This window comes from Pneumocystis jirovecii (genome assembly GCF_001477535.1).
Source record: "Pneumocystis jirovecii RU7 chromosome Unknown supercont1.16, whole genome shotgun sequence".
Taxonomy (NCBI): Eukaryota; Fungi; Ascomycota; class Pneumocystomycetes; order Pneumocystales; family Pneumocystaceae; genus Pneumocystis; species Pneumocystis jirovecii.
The window spans coordinates 198,632-213,457 of record NW_017264790.1 but is presented as its reverse complement, the minus strand read 5'-3'; the positions used below and the strand labels follow the sequence as shown (position 1 = coordinate 213,457).

Below are 14,826 nucleotides of genomic sequence, written 5' to 3'. Positions count from 1 at the left end.
TTTTTTTTGGTTGTTAAAAGCTGATATCGTTATCCGCTTAAAAACGTTAATTAACGTCCCAAAAACATAAGAATTTTCTGTGCAAATAATGGGGATTAATATAAAAGAAACGTTTGATAAAACATAATAAAAATGTTATTTTTGATTATCTAACTTATTTATAGTGATGTTTTTATTGTAAGTACAAGTAGAACACCGCTTGGTAGTTTTCAAGGTACTTTATCAAAATTAACTGCAGTTGATTTAGGAGTTCATGCAATAAAATGTAATATTTTATGTTTAAAATTGGTATTTTGTTTATTTGTTTATAGCCGTTGTTGAAAGATCATGTATAAGTGCAAAAGAAATAGAAGAAGTCATAATGGGAAATGTGATTTCTGCAAATCTTGGGCAAAATCCAGCACGACAGTGTGCAATTAGAGCAAATCTTCCTTTAGAAACTGTTTGTACGACAGTTAATAAAGTATGTGCGTCTGGGATGAAGGCCGTTATTCTTGGAGCTCAGTCTATTTTTCTTAAAACAGCAGATGTAATGACTGTTTGTGAAATAAAAGAGAATATTGATGTTTTTATTTAGGTTGTTGTGTCGGGAGGCATGGAATCTATGTCCAATGTCCCTTTTTATAATTCAAATATGAGATCAGGCTGTAAATATGGTAATACACAGCTTATCGATGGCCTTGTTCGAGATGGTCTTTCAGATGCGTATAGTAACGAGTCTATGGGAATAGCTGCAGAATACTGTGCATCTGAATATAGTATAAGCAGAGAAGAACAGGATAACTATGCCATTTCTAGCTATAAAAGAGCACAAAAAGCAGTTGAATTAAATCTTTTTAAAGAAATTTCTGCAATTCAAATCCCCACAGGGAATAAATCAACTATATTGATTGAAAAAGATGAGGGGATATCAAAAGTAATTATAAATTGTTTTTTAATTATTGCTAACTTTTTCTAGTTAAATGAAGACAAACTCAAAATTATTAGACCTGCTTTTAAATCTGACGGAACGGTTACTGCTGCAAATGCATCTTCTATAAGTGATGGGGCAGCTGCATTATTATTAGTATCAGGAAAAAAACTTAAAGAGTTAGGATTATATTCTTCAACAAAGATTCTTGGATGGGGAGAGGCTTCTCAGGTATATTATTTTTTAAACTTGAAATAATATTAATAATAGAAAAAAAGGACCCTAAAAAATTTACTACATCGCCTCATTTAGCTATTTGTAAAGCTTTGAAATCATGTGGACTCTCACATTCTGATGTTGATTATTATGAAATTAATGAAGCATTCAGTGTTGTAGCAATTGCAAATTCAAAACTTCTTGGTTTAAATCCTGACAAAGTAAATGTTTTTGGAGGATCTGTATCTATGGGACATCCTTTAGGTTGCTCAGGTGCACGTATTATTACAACACTTATATCTGTTCTTCAACATCATAAAGCTAAAATAGGTGTTGCAGCAATTTGTAATGGAGGTGGAGGAGCATCAGCAGTTGTTATAGAACGAATTGATTAATTTTCTTGTTATTAAAAAGTGTTTTTAAAAATTATACATCTTAGAATATTTTTTTTAAAAAAATAACATTCCATTAATGCAAAATAAATTTGTTAATACTGATATTTTCTATTTTTATTTTGATAATTTTTTTTTGTAATTTTTAATTTGCTATTAATATAAATTTTAAGGGTTAAATTTCCAGTGATTTAAAACGTAATATTTTTGTTTTAAAAAATATATTGTTTATTTTTTTCTTATCCATTGTAGAAAGTATTTATTAAAAATCTGAATTTGAAATATTTATATGTAAAAATTATACAAATGATAAACAAATTTAAAAAATACAAAAACACATACGTTTCTTTAATATTTTTAAAATTCAAAAAGACAATCATTATTTAATTTAATATATACAAAATATAAATGAAAAATAAATGTATTTTTATAAATAATTTACATAATTTTTATTAAAATTTCTAATAAAACTTTTTTTTTTTAATTATAAAATCAAAAATTTATTTATAATGCTAATTTATAATGCTATTTAAAATGGTTAAAAAAATATTAAACCAAATTCTTATTATCAATTTAAAAAAATAGAATTTTCTAAAATTAAAAATTATATAAAATAATTATCATTCTAAAAAAAACTAAACATTATAAATTGGAATTTAAACCAAAAGTAATCTTTAAAAATACATTTTTTATTAAAGCTATATTTTTTTAAACTACATTATCCTAAAAATTTATATTAACTTAAAATAATGAAAACTTTCCATCTATTTTTTAATTCATTTATATACTAACAATTCTAAAGTTATTTTAAATATGTTTAAAATTGTTTAATTTTTAAATAATTTTTTTTTAAAAAAACACTTTTATTAATAAAAAAAATTTTATACAACAAAAATTATGATAATTAAACATATCGTATTTAGATATATTATAATTATACTGTTCTATAATTTAACATCTAAAAAAATGTTAACACAATCTATTATAAATTTTTATTTTGATTTTTATTTTAAAATTTAGACAAAAAAACAAAATATTTCTAAAGAAATATTATCAAATAAGATAAAAAATATTCATAAATTCAACGTTCAAAGATAAATATTTCTATAGATTAAATTATAAATATAAATTAAAACTTTATATAAATCCTTAAATAATATTTGTTTGATAAGTTAAAGAATTATAAATGACAGTACATTTACAATTAACTTATTCCATAGCCTTTGAATACCATTCTTTAAAATTGTCAAATGTCCAACTTGAAGATATAGAATCATTTATAACACCGTTGAAAAAAACAGTTGGCGAGACATGAACTGATTTACCTCTCGAATACTAAAAACATTAAAAAACAAATATTTGTATGTGAAATTCATACTCTGATTAATAACTTAAGATCAGTTGTAACCTCAACAGATTTAATAATCATTTAAACATAATAAGACAGAATATACCTTATTCCCTACATTACATCCTTTTTCTCCTATTTTTGTACCTTCTATGTACAATAAATCCATAAATTTATCTGGATCTATACCAGTTGTATTTTTAGCTAAAACAGAAAGACGTTTATATGTTTCTAAACGACTTTCTTGAACTAATGCTGTATCAAAATATTCCTCTTGATGTTCAAACAATTGTGCAGTAAAATTAATTGTTTGACTTTCTGATAATTTAGAAACAGCAAGAACTGCTTCATGAAGCAGTGTACTCGATGGATGCCATGGCTGGACCTGAGAACGAAATAAAAACTTAATGTCATTCTTATTTTGCTGAACCCAAGGAAAAAATTGCTAATTAATTGATGAATTCTAAATTCAAAACACTTTTTTAAAATAACCTCATAAACCGTTTTAAACAATTTCTTGGAAAAAGGACACTGAAGCCAATATTAAAAATATCCAGTAATAAATAAATAATTTTATTACAGTAAAGTCTAGAAAAAGCTCCAAACAATGAGGAGAGGCACTATTACCAAAACAAAAGCCTAAATAACTTATAAATAAACATTCAAAATATAAAAAATGTTAAAATCAATTTAGAATATCCTTACAGTCAAAAGCAGATGGCAATATCATATTATACTCGTATATTATAGATATTATAGTTAAATACCCGCTTTAATGAAAAATTGTATTTTTTAGAAGTTCATTTAATTTACGAATCATTAATTAAGCAAAACTTAACAAGTTTATAACAAAATCAAATATTTGAATAAATAAAATATCTGTTTAGATAAGTAAAATCAATACTTTAAATGAATAAAACATGTTTTTTGACCATTTTTATTATACTAAAAAATATTTTTAAACAATTTAAATATAAATAGAAACTTAAATATCAATAAAAGATTATCCTCTATTCAAAACCATTTTTCAAAACTATTTACATCATTTATTTATCAAAAAAAACAATTTATAATATTATCTAAAAATATTTTTATCATATTATCTCAAACATCTCAAAAAAAATAAATATAAAAATTAATTTTTTAATAAAAAAACTATAAATATAAATAAATGGAAGTTTTTAATGGAGCCATAGGGTTTGTAAAATCATATTTATAATATTTCTGACATAGAATCATACAGGATTGATCTTGGGTAAAAAAAATTGTTTTACAGTTTTTTATGTAATAAAAAGAATATAGCACGACATATTCATGCTGTGGAGTCTGGACAGGCATATTTTAGTTGCTTAAATTACACAAGTATTAATTTTTTTTGCAGATGATAGTCCTAGTGTAGAAATAATTGCAAATGATCAAGGAAATCGAACGACACCTTCATATGTAGCCTTTGTTGGAAATGAACGCCTTATAGGAGACTCAGCTAAGAATCAAGCAGCAATAGTGTGTTTATTTTATATTTTTTTCTTTTCCTAATACTTTGTTAGAATCCCCAAAATACTATCTTTGATGTCAAGTAATTTATTTTGTAAATAAAAAATATACTAAAAATACAAGACGGTTAATTGGAAGGCGTTATGATGATCCAGATGTTAAAAAAGTAAGTAATAGAGATAAAAATTAATCTTTTTAAACACTAAAGGACATGAAAATGTTGCCATTTAAAGTTGTTGATGTAAATGGTTCTCCTCAAATAGAAGTAGAATATATGGGCGAAAGAAAAACGTTTTCACCTCAAGAGATTTCTGCTATGGTATTAGGAAAGGTTATATTTTTTTTAAACAATAAATAAAATTCACAAAAATAGATGAAAGAAATAGCAGAAACTAAACTAAATAAAAAAGTTGAAAAAGCAGTTATTACAGTACCAGCATATTTTTCTGATAGTCAGCGTCTTTCAACAAAGGATGCAGGCACTATTGCCGGTTTAAACGTTCTCCGTATTATCAATGAGCCTACTGCGGCAGCAATTGCATATGGTCTTGATTCAAAATCTGATAAAGAAAAAAATGTTCTTATTTTTGATTTGGGGGGCGGTACATTTGATGTATCATTATTAACAATACAAGGAGGAGTCTTTTCAGTTAAAGTAGAAAACAAAATAACTAAACAAAAAGCATTTTCTAACTATTGAAGGCCACTGCTGGTGATACACATTTAGGAGGAGAAGATTTCGACAATAATCTTTTAGGTAATTTTGAAAACTTTTAAAATTACCTATATATATAATTACTTTTAGAATATTTTAAAATAGAATTTAAACGTAAAACAAAATTAGACCTTGACGATGATCCTCGTGCTTTACGGCGTTTAAGAACTGCATGCGAACGTGCTAAGAGAACATTATCCAGTGTTACACAAACTACAGTTGAAATTGAGTCATTAAAAGATGGTCAAGATCTTAGTATTAATATTAATCGTGCACGTTTTGAAGAGATTAATTCAAAAGTCTTTCAATCAACTCTTGAGCCTGTTGAAAAAGTTCTTAAAGATTCAAAAATAGATAAATCTAAAATTGATGATATTGTTTTGGTTGGTGGATCAACTCGTATTCCACGTATTCAAAAACTCGTTTCTGATTTTTTTGACGGAAAATCTCTTAATAAATCCATCAATCCTGACGAATGTGTTGCATATGGTGCAGCAGTTCAAGCAGCAGGTAATAGTTTCGTTTTTCCAAATAGTTTTTTTTTTTAATTTCTATTTAGTTTTAACTAACAAAGCAAATTCAGAGAAAACATCCGATCTTCTTTTGCTTGATGTTTGTCCTCTTTCTTTTGGCGTTTCTATGTAAACACTATGCATTGTTTTTTCATCTAAATTATTATTAGGGAAGGTAATGTTTTTGGTGTAGTTGTTCCAAGAAATACACCTATTCCAACACTTAAAAAAAGAACATTTACGACCGTTGAAGATAACCAAACGTGTGTTGTATTTCCCGTCTATCAGGGCGAACGTACGAATTGCCTCGAAAATGAGTTCCTTGGGGAATTTGAGCTTCAGGATATTCCACCCCTTCAAAAGTATCAATTATATTTTATGTCATTTATCAATCTAATCATAAAAAGAGGTCAAGCAGAACTTGAAACTATTTTTGAATTAGATGTAAATGGGATTCTAAAAGTTACTGCAAGAGAGAAATCTACTGGAAAATCTGCTCATATTGAAATTTCTAATAGCGTTGGACGGTTATCTTCTCAACAAATCCAAGAAATGATCAATAATGCTAAAAAATTTTCAGAAAAAGATAAAGAATTCTCTAAAAGAGTAGAACTCAAACAAACACTTGAAGCCTATATTTCTTCTATCGAATCAACTATCAACGATCCTGGTGTTTCTATGAAACTTAAAAAAGGACAAAAAAAGAGTATTGAAGATGCTCTTGCAAATGCAATGGATGCATTAGAAATCGAAGATTATGAAACACTTAAGCGTGCTGAATTGGATCTTAAACGTATCACTACTAGAACCTTTTCTCTTTTAAGATAATACACTTGTACTTTATTTTCGTTCAAAAAATAAAACATATTTTTGTTTTTTTTGTACTTATTTAAAATAAACAAAACATATATTTTTGTATATATATTTATTCTTATCCATTTATCTTTTATTCATCACAAATCTTTAATATCGCTACTTTCGAATATCAGAAAATCATCTTTTGGTCTCTATTCTGCATATTTTAAAATTAAACAATGGGAAAAAAGCAGATAGACTCCAGAATCCCCACCCTTATTAAGAATGGAGTCCAAGTTCGTTTTTTAAGCATTTTTTACCACCTTTTTATAATAATTTTATATAGGAAAAAAAACGTAGTCTTTTTATTATTGTAGGAGATAGAGGACGGGATCAAATTGTAAATTTACATTGGATTCTTTCTCAATCAAGAATTGCAACTCGTCCATCTGTATTTTATCTTGAATAAATTAATAATTTTGTTTAATTATATAAATAGGTTTTGTGGATGTATAAAAAAGATCTTTTAGGATTTACAAGGTACACAGTATTTATTTGAAACATCTTAAAAGAAGAATACAAATTAGATTCTAATGTACTTTAAAGCCATCGAAAAAAAAGAGAAGCAAAGATAAAAAAAGAAATCAAACGAGGTATACGAGATCCCAATGATGCAACAACACCATTTGAATTGTTTATTGCTGTAACAAATATCCGGTATACATATTACAAAGGTATTCTAAAACAATGTTTCATTTTTTCTAAATTAAATAAGAATCCGAAAAAATATTGGGACAAACATTTGGAATGCTTGTTTTACAAGATTTTGAAGCTATTACACCTAATTTATTAGCAAGAACAATAGAAACAGTTGAAGGAGGAGGAATAATTGCAATTCTTTTCAAAACAATGACAAATTTAAAACAACTATATACAATGACCATGGTAATTATAATTATTATTTTCATTATTCTTTGTTAAGCTTTTTAGGATATCCATTCACGCTATAGAACTGAAGCACATAATGATATTGTTTCAAGATTTAATGAAAGATTTATTCTTTCCCTTGGAAGCTGTAGTTCTTGTCTTTTCGTTGATGATGAATTAAACGTTTTACCAATTTCTGAGGCAAAGAAAATAAAACCATTGCCTCCACCTCAGCCAGAAGAACCAAAAAAAGAACTTGAAGAATTTAAAAAAAAATATGAAGACAAACAACCTTTAGGTTCTCTTGTTAATACAGCAAGAACTCTCGATCAAGCTAACGCAGTTATAACATTTGTCGATGCAATTTCAGAAAAAACCTTAAGAAGTACAGTTACTTTAACAGCAGCTAGAGGCAGAGGAAAATCCGCTGCTCTTGGACTTGCAATTTCTGCAGCTGTAGCATATGGATATTCTAACATTTTTATAACATCACCAAGTCCTGAAAACTTAAAAACATTATTTGAGTTTATTTTTAAAGGATTTGATTCACTTAAATATGAAGAACATCTTGATTATGATATAATTCAGTCTATTAATCCTAGTTTTAACAAATCTATAGTAAGAGTTAATATATTTCGTAATCACCGTCAAACGATTCAATACATTCACCCATCAGATGCACATGTTCTTGGACAGGCAGAATTACTTGTTATAGATGAAGCAGCAGCTATACCGTTGCCATTAGTTAGAAAACTTTTAGGTCCTTATTTAACCTTTATGGCATCAACAATTAATGGCTATGAGGGAACAGGAAGATCTCTTTCATTAAAATTAATACAGCAATTAAGAGAACAATCTAGGGGATTCGTGAACAAAGGTTCTAAGCTGGAAAATTCACAAGATAATATAAATAAATCAGAAAAATTTAATAAATCTGAAATAAATAACATAGGTGGTCGAAAACTTAGAGAAATTACTTTAGAAGAACCTATTAGATATTCCTCTGGGGATCCTATAGAAAAATGGCTTAATAAATTGTTGTGTTTAGATATAAATATTCCAGTAAATCAGTTTTCTACACAAAGCTATCCTCATCCCTCACATTGTGAACTATATTATGTGAATCGTGATACACTTTTTTCTTATCATCCTGTTTCAGAAACATTTCTTCAAACAATGATGAGTCTTTATGTTGCAAGTCATTATAAAAATTCACCAAACGATCTTCAACTTATGTCAGATGCTCCAGCTCATCAATTATTTGTTCTCTTGCCTCCAATAAAAGAAGATGATCAAAGGCTTCCAGAACCTTTATGTGTAATTCAAATAGCACTAGAAGGAGAAATTTCTAGAGAATCTGTTATAAATAATCTTAGAAGAGGCCAAAGAATTGCAGGTGATCTTATTCCATGGGTTATATCTGAACAAGTATAATAAATTTTTTACAATATCTATCTAACAAATATATAGTATCAGGATGATAAATTTGCTAGTTTATCTGGTGCAAGAATAGTAAGAATAGCAACCAATCCAGAATATATTAAGGTAATCTTAAAATATGAATGAGCATAATTTAATTCTTTGTGAAGATGGGATATGGAAGCCGTGCATTACAACTTCTTGAAGACTTCTATAAAGGAAAATATTTTAACCTTTTTGAAGAGAATATAGAATTTGAAGAAAATATTAAAATTGTAAATGATGAAATAGAAGAGTCATCATTCTTAACAGATGAAATTAAAGTCAGAGATCCAAAAACAATGCCACCTTTACTTTTAAAACTTTCACAAAAAAAACCAGGGATTATTCATTATCTTGGCGTATCATATGGACTAACACCTCAACTTTATAGATTTTGGAAAAGGGCATGCTTTGTTCCTGTTTACCTTAGACAAACACCAAACGATCTTACTGGAGAACATACTTGTGTTATGTTAAAACTTTTGCAAGATGACAACGAGAATTGGCTTAATGCATTTTCTGATGGTTTGTATATATATATATATATATAATTATTTATATTTTCAGATTTTCATAAGCGATTCTTATCTCTTTTATCATTTGATTTTAGAAATTTTCCTACTATTCTTTGTCTTAATATCATAGAATCTATAAATAACGATTTTACACAAACAAATAATAATAGTAAGTATAAATACAAATACCCTAGGATCAATATTTACATTATAGTTATTACAAAGTCAGAATTGGACACACATTTATCGCCTTTTGATTTAAAACGACTTGAATCATATGCAAATAATATGTTGGATTATCATACTATTATAGACATGTTGCCATATATCGCGGATTTGTATTTTAGAGGGAGATTTAGGAATGCTATAAAAATGTCAGGAGTACAGAATGCTATTCTTTTAGCTATAGGTTTACAAAGAAGAAGCCTTGAAGACATAGAGAAAGAACTTAATCTTCCTTCAAATCAAGTATTAGCTATGCTTGTTAAGATTCTTAGAAAAATATCTGCATTCTTCAGAGAATTATGCTCTAAAGAAATTGAAAATATGTTACCTGTAGAGCAAAAAATTTTAAAGAATCAAGTACAAATTGATACCGATAATGAAGAGGACGATTCTAAAGGATTTATTCCTCTTAAAGAAACTTTAAAAGAAGAATTGGCTCAAATTTCTGACAAAATGGAAGAAAGTTTCAAAGAAAAACAAAGAGAATTAATCAATTCATTAGATTTACAAAAGTACGTATAATTTAAAAAATACAAAAAAACTAAACTTTACAGATATGCTATTAAAGGACAAGAAAAAGATTGGGATGAAGCAGAAACACAGTTTAAAAACGGAATCCATCAAGGTAAAAGTTCAGTTGTCAGTATTCAAAGTCATTCTGTTAAAAGAAAACAATTATCTATTACAAACATCCAATCCACCAAAAAAAATACAAAGAAAAAACATAAAAAAACATAATAAAGTCCAAATGTTTTAAACTTTCTATTTGTATATTTTTTTTCCTTTGATTTTTATAACCATTACCTGCTTATCGATTTAAAAAACCATTTGTAAATGTCGAGCTTGAATGAATATTTGAAATAAACGGTTGAAAATAAAGCCATGTCTGAAACTGATACCCATGAAACTTGGGTTGGTAGAGGTTTTAACATGTAAGTTTTTTTTTTAAAAAAACTTATTAACTTAATACAGAGCACATCAAAAAGTAGTAATTGATATAAATTTTATGAATTATGAATTAAGGGTAGCTTTTGAAGAATAATTACTAAAATGCTAAAAATATGTAAGGGATATACGGAAATAACGATTCTTCCAACAGATCCTTTACTTCGAAAAATTAGAATCAATGCATTTGATTGTGGTTGATTGATTTTATAAATATGGTGAAAAAAGCCGATTTTTTTAGATATAGAAAGTGTATTTGTTAATGAAGTGACCGCTACTTTTGAATATATATTATCAAAAAACGAATTAAAACTATATAAACGATCTAATGTCCATCATCATCATTTGTTAAAAAAAAAATTTGAAGCGTTTCAAAAAGCGCTTGAGCATGGGAATCTAACTATAAATATTCCAAAATCTGTAAAGATAGAAGCACAAGCATGTTCCTAAAAGTGTTTTTTCTGAAATAACTAAGAATTTAGGAGCCTAAAAAAGCAAATGAAAATACGATACAAACGGAAATAAAGGGTATTTTTAAAATTTAAATAAAGATTTGTCTTATTTCTTTTTACAAAAAGATATCGATGATTCAAATACTCCAACTACACAAAAAGATGCATTTTTTTCCCTTTTTTCTCCAATTATTATAAAGATTAATTATTCAGTAAAAAATCCATCAGCAGGACTAAATTTTGTAGGATGTGAAATAAATGATGATGTTAGTATGATCGTTATGTTTTGCAAAGAAATTTAATTTTGGAAAGAAATATCCTCATGTCTATACAACACATGTACCAATATCAGGTGCCACATCTAATTGGTTACCTTGCATTGAAGGAATTTGGGATAGATGCACCTGGGATTTTGAGATAACTGTTCCAAAAACATTACGCGATATGTGGATTCTTTCTGATTCATCTAATTTATCGAATGGTAATAATTTATGTTCAAATAATAGCAATACAGATAAAGATGACATATTGAGTCAGCCATATAATCAATTAGAGTTCAAGGTTATATGTAGTGGTGATCAACTTGATGAAGTCAAGCAATTTAGGAAAAAAAACTAACTAATCCTTTTTTAGTTTACTACTCCTGAAAATATTCATAAAAAAACAGTTTGTTTTAGCCTTGGATCCCTCGTTAGTTCGCAATATATTGCATTTGTTGTAGGTCCTTTTGAAGAAATAAATCTTACAAATTTTCGTGATACCGATAAAGACGATACAATGGGCTCTAGTGCAGTAGAAGTATTAGGGTATTGCTTACCTGGAAGGGTTACAGAGCTGAAGAATTCATGCATGTTTATATACAAAGTATATTTTCGAAAAATGAATTCTACAGTATTCAATATCTTTAGGCCATTGACTTTTTTGTTCAAGAATATGGCTCATATCCTTATAATATTTTTAAACTATGTTTTGTTGATGATCATCCTACATCAGCAGTATCATGTGCATCAATGGTTATTGCCAATAATAACCTTTTATTCCCTCCTGATATCGTTGATCCGATTTATTCCACAACCAGAACTCTTACATTTACACTAGCAAGTCAATGGATTGGTGTAAACATAGTGCCTAAACACTGGTATAAAAATATTTTTATACTTTATAAAATTTAACAAAATTCTAGGAACGATATTTGGTTAACAATTGGGCTTGCTTATTATATTACTGATTTGTTTCTTTGCAAGTTAATGGGTAATAACGATTATAGGTTTAGGCTAAAAAAGGTTAATTCTCTTATATAAACATTTTAATTTAATATTATAAAAGGCGGTTGAGAAAGTATGTGAAGAAGATATTGGAAGACCCGCATTATCTGATCCTCAGTTAACACTACCTATTGATCCTTTTTCTATTGAATTTATATCGCTTAAAGCACCTGTCGTGTTATATATTTTAGAAAAACGATTAACAAAATCAGGAGCATCATGGGGATTATCACGTATCATTCCCAAATTATTTCTTCAGGCTATGGGTGGAACCTTGGCAAATAATGCGTTAAGCACATCCCATTTTTTGAAAATTAGTGAAAAAGTTAGTCGAGTATCTTTGGATGTATTTGCACAACAATGGATTCATGGTAGAGGTTATCCAAGACTAAGAGTTATACAACGCTTTAATCGCAAAAAAATGTTAATTGAAATTGGTATTCGCCAAGTTCAAGATATTGAAACACCTCCTAAGTCTCTTACTGTTACCGATTTTTTCAACGATGCAAAATTTCATGCTAATAATATATCAAATTCAACTTTTCCTATCTTTACGGTTTTATATTTATAATTTATCAGATTATGTATTTAGAGTTTTTAGGGAACAATGACTATTCGAATTCATGAAGCTGATGGAACTCCATATGATCACGTTGTTGAATTAAAAGAGGCATTTACAAAACTAGATATACAATATAATATAAAAAATAAAAGATTTAGAAGAAATCAATCTAAAAAGCAAAAGAAAGATATGATGGATATTGATGGAGTAGGTGATATCGATAATGACAATGATTTTAGTGTTCAATGTTTTGGTGATATTCTTCAATCAGAACAAGAAATAAAAAATTGGAAACTTGAGGATTGGCTAAAAGAAGATGAAGAAATGATGTCAGAAGAAGCTTTTGAATGGATTCGTTTAGATGCAGATTTTGAATGGATTTGTATAATATGGGTAAATCAGCCAGATTATATGTATTTTTCACAACTTCGACAAGATCGAGATGTTATAGCACAATATGAAGTAAATTTTTATACCGGTCTTATAGAATTTCTTAATTATGTTAGGCTATACAATATTTTTCTAATTCTAAAGGAAATTGTATATATTCTAGTATACTTCTAAGAACATTAATGGATTCTCGATACTATTATGGAATTAGATGTGAAGCTGCATTAGCCTTAGTAAAGGTAATATTAAATTTTCTTTGTATATTTATGTATTTAATTATTAGTGTGCAACTGAAGATTTAGATTGGATTGGATGGTACCATCTTTTTAAAGCATTCCAAACAAATTACTGTTTTCCAAATTCTTCAATATCAAAAAGTAATAACTTTAGTAATCTATCAGAGTATTATGTACAATGCATCATCCCTATAGCTATGTCGAAAATTCGAGATAAAAAAGGAAATTCATTGATACAAATAAAGAAATTTCTTATTGATCTTTTACGATACAACGATAATTCTTCAAATGAAGTATTAGTTATTGCTAAACTATACTTTTTTAATATTATTAGTATTCTGATTGTTATTACATTTGTACACTTCTTAATTCTTTGGCATCAACATTGATTACTGAAAATAAAGAGTCTTTTGAATTCAATTTTGCTATGAATGATCCAGAAAATAAGAACATTATAGATACAGCATTGTCTGAAATTGAGCGTTTTCAACGAATAGACCAATTATTGCCTTCATTTCAGAATATAATATCAATTACTTCTTTAAAAGTAATTTTCTACATGAAAGAATTATCTAATTAGTTTAGATAAAATATCTTTTGTCAAAAGCAGGAATTATCCCTTTAAATTTTCAAGAAATTTTACCATATACTCATTCAGCAAATTATGATTTAGTTAGACTTACAGCATTTGATGTTCTTTTAAAATTAGGAGGTCTTCGACAAAGTCCTTTTACTTATTATGTTTTTTCTACTATATCTAGTGATAGATCACCTGCTATTCGACGTTATCTTTCATTTTCTATTTCTGAAGCTCTTGCTTTAATGGCATTAAATGATCAGCAGAGCCAGATACCTATTATAACAGCAGAACAAATGATTATAGAAGATGATGTTGACAAAGCGATTGAAGAAAAGAAAAGGGTCCTTGTTCGAGCAAATATTAGTGGAGCAATTACAGCACTCAAACAAGAGATTATGGAAGAAGAGACTTTAAAGGAACAATTATGGGCATCTTTAAAGTATATTTTATTTTTTCTAATTACATATATGCTAATTATTTTCTTAGTTCTGAAAAACTGGAATATATTATTCGACTTAATTTCTTAAATATCGTAAGTCTCTTATTTGATCCTAAAGAATCAAGACTTATTACATTGAAAATTCCAAACACTAAACCTAAATTGACTGCACAAATCATTGGAGAGGTATTTTCCTATATATTTCTAAATATTTTTACAAACATAACAAGGGAAAATTAATTATTCGTAAAGAAACATTAACGAACAAAAAACTTCCAGAAGGCAAACGATTACCAAAAATCAAAATCAAAATTGGCAATACAAAACAATCACTAGAATAAATCATGCATAATATCTATATTGTAACTGCAATACAAAAGAACAATACAGTCTAAGCATTTTTATGTAACCTATCGATGAAAACCTTTAGTATATACAATACAATTT

At 27.4% G+C, this 14,826-nt stretch overlaps 5 protein-coding genes across 5 annotated transcripts; 4 read left to right on the top strand and 1 right to left on the bottom strand.

Moving 5' to 3' along the window:
• Positions 1–88: 88 nt before the first annotated feature.
• Positions 89–1,521, top strand: T551_03362 (acetyl-CoA C-acetyltransferase; the record flags this gene model as incomplete). The annotated part of the gene is made up of 6 exons (XM_018375625.1): positions 89–111; positions 165–265; positions 312–529; positions 578–916; positions 959–1,141; positions 1,189–1,521. The coding sequence occupies 6 exons, from the start codon at positions 89–91 to the stop codon at positions 1,519–1,521; spliced, it is 1,197 nt and encodes a 398-aa protein (XP_018228231.1).
• Positions 1,522–2,727: 1,206 nt separating this feature from the next.
• On the bottom strand, positions 2,728–3,596 carry T551_03361 (uncharacterized protein; the record flags this gene model as incomplete). The annotated part of the gene is made up of 6 exons (XM_018375624.1): positions 2,728–2,853; positions 2,897–2,926; positions 2,973–3,311; positions 3,359–3,397; positions 3,447–3,505; positions 3,572–3,596. 6 exons carry the CDS (start codon positions 3,594–3,596, stop codon positions 2,728–2,730), a joined length of 618 nt encoding a protein of 205 aa, XP_018228230.1.
• A 441-nt stretch (positions 3,597–4,037) lies between these two features.
• Positions 4,038–6,415, top strand: T551_03360 (hsp75-like protein; the record flags this gene model as incomplete). Its single annotated transcript, XM_018375623.1, has 13 exons — positions 4,038–4,063; positions 4,110–4,121; positions 4,169–4,185; positions 4,230–4,369; positions 4,414–4,442; positions 4,484–4,526; positions 4,569–4,691; positions 4,734–5,015; positions 5,063–5,117; positions 5,166–5,585; positions 5,635–5,716; positions 5,758–5,949; positions 5,995–6,415. 13 exons carry the CDS (start codon positions 4,038–4,040, stop codon positions 6,413–6,415), a joined length of 1,842 nt encoding a protein of 613 aa, XP_018228229.1.
• Positions 6,416–6,621: 206 nt separating this feature from the next.
• T551_03359 (ribosome biosynthesis protein KRE33) lies at positions 6,622–10,248 on the top strand (the record flags this gene model as incomplete). Its single annotated transcript, XM_018375622.1, has 11 exons — positions 6,622–6,678; positions 6,729–6,833; positions 6,882–6,922; positions 6,989–7,116; positions 7,158–7,327; positions 7,373–8,737; positions 8,780–8,854; positions 8,899–9,295; positions 9,338–9,454; positions 9,500–10,022; positions 10,065–10,248. 11 exons carry the CDS (start codon positions 6,622–6,624, stop codon positions 10,246–10,248), a joined length of 3,162 nt encoding a protein of 1,053 aa, XP_018228228.1.
• Positions 10,249–10,392: 144 nt separating this feature from the next.
• On the top strand, positions 10,393–14,720 carry T551_03358 (uncharacterized protein; the record flags this gene model as incomplete). The annotated part of the gene is made up of 18 exons (XM_018375621.1): positions 10,393–10,442; positions 10,483–10,534; positions 10,579–10,651; positions 10,697–10,875; positions 10,938–10,983; positions 11,034–11,173; positions 11,220–11,498; positions 11,541–11,771; positions 11,816–12,045; positions 12,091–12,190; positions 12,234–12,728; positions 12,774–13,196; positions 13,241–13,363; positions 13,408–13,653; positions 13,695–13,907; positions 13,946–14,379; positions 14,427–14,565; positions 14,610–14,720. The coding sequence occupies 18 exons, from the start codon at positions 10,393–10,395 to the stop codon at positions 14,718–14,720; spliced, it is 3,564 nt and encodes a 1,187-aa protein (XP_018228227.1).
• Positions 14,721–14,826: the final 106 nt, after the last annotated feature.